Source organism: Eurypyga helias, unplaced genomic scaffold (genome assembly GCF_000690775.1).
Source record: "Eurypyga helias isolate BGI_N326 unplaced genomic scaffold, ASM69077v1 scaffold737, whole genome shotgun sequence".
NCBI classification, from domain to species: Eukaryota; Metazoa; Chordata; class Aves; order Eurypygiformes; family Eurypygidae; genus Eurypyga; species Eurypyga helias.
Window position 1 is genome coordinate 31810 of NW_010262144.1, and position 7356 is coordinate 39165.

The following is a 7356-nucleotide window of genomic DNA, read 5'->3' on the forward strand; positions in this document are numbered from 1 at the left end:
GCATTGTGTGCGATAGCTTTGTCATCTCATTCCTGCCAAAGGAGACTGACAAAACAAATGTGCTCAGGTTCTTGGCAGATGTTATCCCTGCACTTCATTTCCTCCTAACGTTTGAGTATTATTGCGCTCTTGTAATAGAGGCTTTGCACACTCATGCCCCCAAACGCTCCAGTGTTTTTACTGTGATGGTAAAATATTAAATGGCTACCAGAAGATAACAAGATAATCATTATCTGGTTTTGATGGTGCAGTTCTGGAGTTGCAGCATACTACTGTTGTATCATCCACACGGCTAAAAGGCTCAGGAAGAGTGAGGAGTGTATTTGAGAACACGTGCCATGTTCTAATCCTGCTGTGAAAAGGCTGCATGGTTACTCCACAGGGGGACAAAACATGCTGGCTACAGTAGAAGTAGTGGTTGTTGCTATTGAAGTTAACTGGCTTACAAATAGACTGTGAAAACTCCCATTTAAAAAAAAAAAAAAACAAAACACAAACAACAAAACAAAACACCACACTTGAGGGCTGCTTTTGTAAAGAGTTAGCAACATCCTCCACTCCCTCCCCGGCCCCATAATGGGTAGAACACCCACCCAAACCCTAAACAAGCCACCAGACCTTAAAATGGCCAGATAATTTTTCCTTAATAAATTGCAAACCTGTTTAAATAAACCACCTGCAAGTACTCATGAGGTGATACGTACTACACTGCTTCTTCCTGGTGAACTTCTACAGGTAGTGGTATTGAAAAGCAGACACATCAGTACTGCTCTTTCAGCCCAAGTCTCTCAGTATGAGCTGCACTTACTAATACTCTGTCAAGATAAGGCTGTGATAGTTTTCTGCCATGAGGAAATTAAGTTTTGTGCTGTTCAAAACATTCGTGTTGATGTTTCACTTTGAGAATTTCTGTACTGTTGCATCTACCTGCATAATGGTGAGGAGGAGGAAGACTGGATAAGTGAGGACAACGGAGCACTGTATATGTAGGGCTAAGTTTGGTCATTTGTTTCCCTTGTATTTTTGTTCGTGATGGGATAATTATGTCTGACAAGGTACCTAGTGAAGGCATGTCCGGATTGACATGTAGTTAAGAAGAGTTCTGTACTTTGAACCTTATTTGTGCTGGCACATTTGATTTTTGCCATTCATGTAACAAGGCTTCCTCTGGCCAAGTTTTGTTTAGCTGTCAAAGCAGCACAAGAAATGACTAGCAATGTAATCTGCTGGGGAGCCTTTTAGTAATTTTACAAAACTACTCCTGAAAATCATCCTCAGTGCCAAAATCGTGTGTTGTTTGCCTTTCATGCCTGATCAGGGGTTTGCTGTAAATGTTGGTTGTCTTCATGACTTAACAGTAACTCACTGCTTGCTCCGATTACTAATTTCTAAACTCTTTATTTGACTAGAAACAAATTATTGTGGATCCATCGACCTTCAGTGAAGAACGTTTTAGGCCTTCCCTGGAAGAGCGCCTGGAGAGCATCATTAGTGGAGCGGCCCTGATGGCTGATTCATCCTGCACACGTGATGACCGACGGGAACGTATAGTTGCCGAGTGTAATGCGGTCCGACAGGCCTTGCAGGATCTACTTTCAGAGTACATGGGGAATGTGAGTATCTTCTGTTCTGTTTGTTTAGTTTGTGTGGTTTTCAACTCCACGTGGTAATCTAAAATGCAGAATCGAAGCTGTGTGTCTCAAAGCTGGTTTGTTCTGTTCCCAAACAAAATTTGAACGGTAACCAGTCCTGGAAGATTTGTTGGGAGGCAGGACCAAACATACTTAAATAATTGATGATGTGTATCTTAAAATTGATCTCTAGTCTTCCAAGCAACTACTATCATTATGAAGTGTTAACCCTTCAGCACTGTTTCTATTTTATGACTTTTAGCATTAGTTTGTACAGAAATTGAATAGAATTAGCTTGTTCTACCTTGGTTTGCATAAGGTCACTTGGCTTATGGAAAAAGTACTACTGCACTTCTGTTGGAGCTTGGAAAGTTGAGCTCTGTCATCTTTTTAGCTAAAGGCATAGATTCTCATAATCAAGTTAATTACTGTTGCTACTCAGGTTGAGTAGAAGTGCTGAATGAAGTTAAATATTTGAATATGAACAGGGAGATCTGGCTGTAACTCAGGAAAAAAAGGAAAGTTTAGCAGCTCTGGAATAAGGGGCAGGCAAACTAAGGAGACCACAAGGATGTCATGAGGTTATGCAGAGAGAAAATTAGAAAGGCCAAAGCCCAGACAGAACTTAATCTAGCCACTGCCATGAAAAACAGTAAAAAATGTTTCTAGAAATACTTTAACAACAAAAGGAGAGTGAAGGAGAATCTCCATCCTTTACTGGATGGGTGAGGAAGTGTAATGACAAAGCCTGAGGATAAGGCTGAGGTACTTAATGGCTTCTTTTCCTCACTTTTGACTGGAGATTGGCCAGTGTGACCACCATCTACAAGAAGGGCCAGGAGGAGGATCCAGGGAACTACAGGCCTGTCAGTCTGACCTCAGTGCTGGGAAGGTTATGGAGCAGATCATCTTGAGTGCCATCACATGGCATGTACAGAAAAACCACGTGGTCGTGCCCAGTCAGCAAGGGTTTGTGAAGGGCAGGTCCTGCTTGACCAACCTGTTCTCCTTCTGTAACAAGGTGACCTGCTTAGTGGACGAAGGCAAGGCTGTGGATGTTGTCTACCTAGACGTTAGTGAAGCCTGTGACACGGTTTCCCGCAGCGTTCTCCTGGGGAAACCAGCTGCTCATGGCTTGGATGGTTGTACTCTTCACTGCGTAAAACCTGGCTGGACGACTGGGCCCAGAGGTGGAGGTGATTGGTGTCAAATCCAGTTGGTGGCTGATCACAAGTGGTGTTTCCCCAGGGCTCAGTGCTGGGGCCAGTTCTGTCTAGTATCTTTATCAGTGACCTGGGTGAGGGGATCGAGTGCACCCTCAGCAAGTTTGCAGATGACACCAAGTTGGGTGGAAGTGTTGTTGATCTGCTTGAGGGTAAGAAGGTTCTCCAGAGGGATTTGGACAGACTGGATTGATGGGATGAGGTCAATTTTGTGAGGGTCAATGCGGCCAAGTGCCAGGTCCTGCACTTGGGTCACAACAACCCCAGGCAACACTACAGGCTTGGGGAAGAGTGGCTAGAAAGTTACCCAACAGAAAAGGACCTGGAGATGCTGGTCGACAGCATCTGAATGTGTGTCCCCAGGTGGCCAAGAAGGCCAGTGGCATCCTGGCCTGCATCAGGAACAGGATGGTTTAGATTGGATATTAGGAAAAACTTCTTCCTGGGAAGGGTTGTCAGATATTAGAAGGGGCTGCCCAGGGAGGTGGTGGAGTCACCATCCCAGGAGGCATTTAGGAGACGTGTGGACGAGGTGCTCAGGGACATGGTTTAGCGGTGGGCTTGGCCGTGCTGGGTTAATGGTTGAACTTGATATCTTAAAGGTCTTTTCCAACATAAATGATTCTGTGACTTAGTAAGAAATCCTGAGAACAGTTTATATAAATATTGGACTCTGAGCAGGTTTATTGGTTTTCAGTGTTCAGGCAGAAACTGTGCAGAGTATTTCAAGTCTGGGCATGTTTCTACAGTTAAGTGTCATGTCATGCAGATGAGCTGCTGCATTCGAGGGCATCGTGATATAGTATTGGACTCAGCCTGTTACCGCTGGTAGCTCTTTCTGTGTTGAGATGAGGTTGGGACATTGTAAGACTTGGACTATGTCTAGTTTTTAAACTTAAATACTGTTAAAGTTGATTTCGGAAATAAAGCTACAGAAATGGCAACACCTTAAACTATGTGGCTTGTAACACTGACAAGTAAAATTGAAGAAATCATAATGGGAGGAGGCCAAGTCTTATTTATGCTTCTGAGCATGTTTGACGTGAAGCTTAGTTCAGAGACATACCTTGTTTCAGGTAGTAGCAGCTTTTCAGGAACATCGTGGCGTTATGTACCTTACCTTCAGATCTCTTCAGTGTCAAGTAAAAGTGGTCCAAGGGCTGCCAGGGGTGCATTAGCGTGGTATAATTTGGAGAACAGATGCAGTGAGTGGTAAAGAGAAAGTAAAATAAGGGTTTCTGTTTACCAAAGACAAAGTAATTGAACACAACTGAAAGCCAAGTCTTACATAGCCTGCGGGCTGAGCTAGGTACTTCATGTAGTCTGTCTTAATTGCTTGTGAAAGTAGCTTGTGCTCAGCCCTGACATTATGTGGAACTTGAAGATTGCAGCTGGGAAGTGAGCCGCTGATTTGTGCCATTTAAAATCCCTTTCAGAGCAGGGTGTTTTGCTAGTGTATGGTGCATCTGTAATAGTCCCTCGCACAAACGTGCTGCTGGATGGGATGAAGCTCTGTCGGCACGATTCAGAATGAAATGTCCACCAGATACTAATTAAAAACGTGGAAGAGGTAAATGCTCCAATCCTGCACATAAGAGTTGGTGGCATTTCTCTCACTGAAAGTTGGTCAGTACCTGTATAAGATTGCAGAGCTTTGACTTCCTTTGGCAGAAATGCCGCTCCTCCTCCTCCTCGGCTGCGTACTGTTGTCTTGGGTATGCGAGTTAAAGTAATCACACTGAGATGGAAAGAATGTATTCCCTCTGTTATCTCTTTTAACACATTGTGAAATTAGTGGAGCATACTGAATATTTTAAAGTCACTGCTATGTTATGATTGTAGACAGTATAGTTGGGTAAATGAGATTAGAAATTCAGTGAAATGGAGTGGAAAAAGCAATTGATAAATTATGGTGAAAATGTGGGATGGTATGTAAAAATCCATACCGAGGGAAGGAAAAAACCCCCAACACTCAATGATTAAGCTGAAGAATGAATAATAGCTGGGAATCTAAACAGTGAAAAAGGTTTGCTACATCTGTGGGAAGAGCAGGGACGCACTGACTTGCGGTAGCGGCAGGGGGAATGTCACATCATGTATATGCATGATATACCCACGGCTACAGTACCCAGCCATCTCCTGTTGTGCTTTTCTCCAGTCTCCCTTTGAAGAAGGAAACGAATCGGGCATTAAATCTGTTAATTGCACAGCGCTCGCAGTGCATCATAAATCCTACCTGAGTGCCAGAATAAGGGGTATTTACAGGCTGAGTGTAACAATTCCGTGAGAAGACTGGATGTGGAATGTACCGGAAAGGTTGAAGTACTGGAATGTCTTGAGGCAGATTCCCTTTTAGTTTTAAATGCCTTCTGTTTTAGTGACTTCCTCTAGCATTTGGGGTTTTTTTCAGTTGTCTGGCAATAAAATGGGCTGTTTCCTAGATAGTTTATAACTCCAAGTTTAGTGTTTTGGACCCATAGTTTAACTGTCTCTCTGGGCCTGTCCTCAAGGGTCTGTAAGTCTGCAAGTATCGCAGGCTGCGTTATGACGTGTGGCAGAAGTTTCTATCTGAGTAACTCTTTTCAGCATAAACTGACTTGTACGTAACCTCTTGACCTGTGCTGCATCTGCTACCATGATGATGAAGCCGGTGATTATGGTCCTAAACAAAGGGCAGGATTCGCTCGCTTGGTAGTTTTTGTTACAGAAGTTGGTATCCTCGTTTCTTAGGCTGGTGTGCATTTTATTTCCTTTTCATCTAGCACGTTTTCAAGAGCAGTCCAACCTGGTCAGACTAAATTTTGTACATCAAGGCCAGTAGCCTGTCTTGACAGTGGATCCTACAAGGCAACAGTAACAAGGGAAATGTGTAGTTTTACTTACCCAAAGTATCCCCCAAGCACTCGCAGCCTGCAGCTCAGATACTTCCCGAGCTAGCATTGCTGAGTGCGTTTAATGGCTCTGGATGTACTTTTCCCAATGAATCTGTATAGTTGCTTTCTGAACTCTTATAAACTTAGAGCATCCATAATCTTCATTAACAAGGAGTTCTGCTTAAGTAGGTGATGTGTGAAGAAACATCTTTTGTTTTGAAGCAGAAGAACCCTCTGCATGTTCAGTTGGATGTCTGTTCCATCTCATTTAGGAAAAGACCCTGAGCAGTTACTCCTTACTCATCCTTTTCTATGCCACTTCTGTTGTTTCAGAGCCATATTGCATAGGGGATTTTCATCTTACCTTGCCCAGAATTAAGTGTCCTAGTTTTATTAGATGTTTGCAATAAACAAGATATTCAACATGCCTCAGCTTTGCCTGTGCCCTCATCAAACAGTGTGGTGGGTTAGGGTGGGAATTAGAGTGAAATAGGACTCGATGCCTGTGCTTGTCTGCATTTCACAAAGTTTGCATCAGCTGATTTTAGCCTAGTCCTGTGGACTGGGTGCTGGTTAGCATTTGGCATGGTTCTGGCTATCTCCTTGCTGAGATTCACTCAGAATCCAGCTCCTGTGGCCCAAGGAGGCTCTGAGGTGACAAGCAGAGTGTGAAAAGTGGCAGTGATGGGGAGATGAGTTTTAAAGTGTGCTTCTGACCTGAGTCAAAATGCTGGTGTAGACACATTCTGTGATCTTCTGCTTCTTGTCTGGATTTTCAGATTCCCTTTGAGATTTGGGACCCAGGACTGCATCTGCTGTTCAGGATTCAGGCAGTGTCATGGTATCTTCTGGCTTTGTTCTGTAGTCCCATACTAACAATTCCTAACACCTGATTTGCTTTCTGACAGCTGCTCACCACTGAGATGGTATCTGGGCGAAACGGCTGCTGTCAACATTTAGCTTCCAAGTCACAGTGGTAGGAGCCTGTTTCTGGGAATGTTAAGTTAGATGGTCTTTCCCTTGAGCATCGCTTAGTACCTGTGTCCACTGAACTTCATCTGCCCTAAGTCCCATTCCTTAAAATGCCAGCTGTTCATTCCTTAATTGTAGCATCTGATTCTTCAGCTTTTCCCTCTCATCTTCTGTGTCACCTAGGGAGAGCTGGGTTTCTATTATGGCTTTTGCCCACTTCTTATGATTCCAACAGAAAATAGTTTTCCTTTTTAAACCTGCATTGCAGATCCCTCCTGGACTGAAACAGCAAACACAAATGTCTGCATGTGTTTTATTTTTTTTTTTTTTATTACTAGGAGTAAGCTTGATTCTCCCTGCTAGTGCTGAATAGGAAGGCCTAAAATAATTCAATATTGATTCTGACTGATGTTGTAAAAGTGGAGTAATCCAAGGCCTTGGGTCTGGGATCAGCTGCATGGAATGCAGCAAATTGACCACATCAGTCATGGCTAAGTTATATAATTATATTAATTAGTTATTAATATAACTAATTGATGGCAAGATCCAGATCTCTGTGTGATCTGTTGCAGTGAGGCATTCTTGGTGTGCAAGGCCTAATTAATTCAAGGAGCTCTCAAGTGTAGTTGGACATAGATACCAGACTCAGGCAGGGAA

At 43.3% G+C, this 7356-nt stretch overlaps 1 protein-coding gene across 1 annotated transcript in view; it reads left to right on the forward strand.

Annotated features, from left to right (window-relative positions):
• Positions 1-7356, forward strand: part of LOC104512560 (catenin alpha-1-like) — a 99240-nt gene that overhangs the window by 14976 nt on the left and 76908 nt on the right. Inside the window, exon 6 of the mRNA XM_010155592.1 lies at positions 1410-1613. Within this exon, the coding sequence (XP_010153894.1) occupies positions 1410-1613 (204 nt within the window). The remainder of the gene's footprint in view (positions 1-1409; positions 1614-7356) is intronic.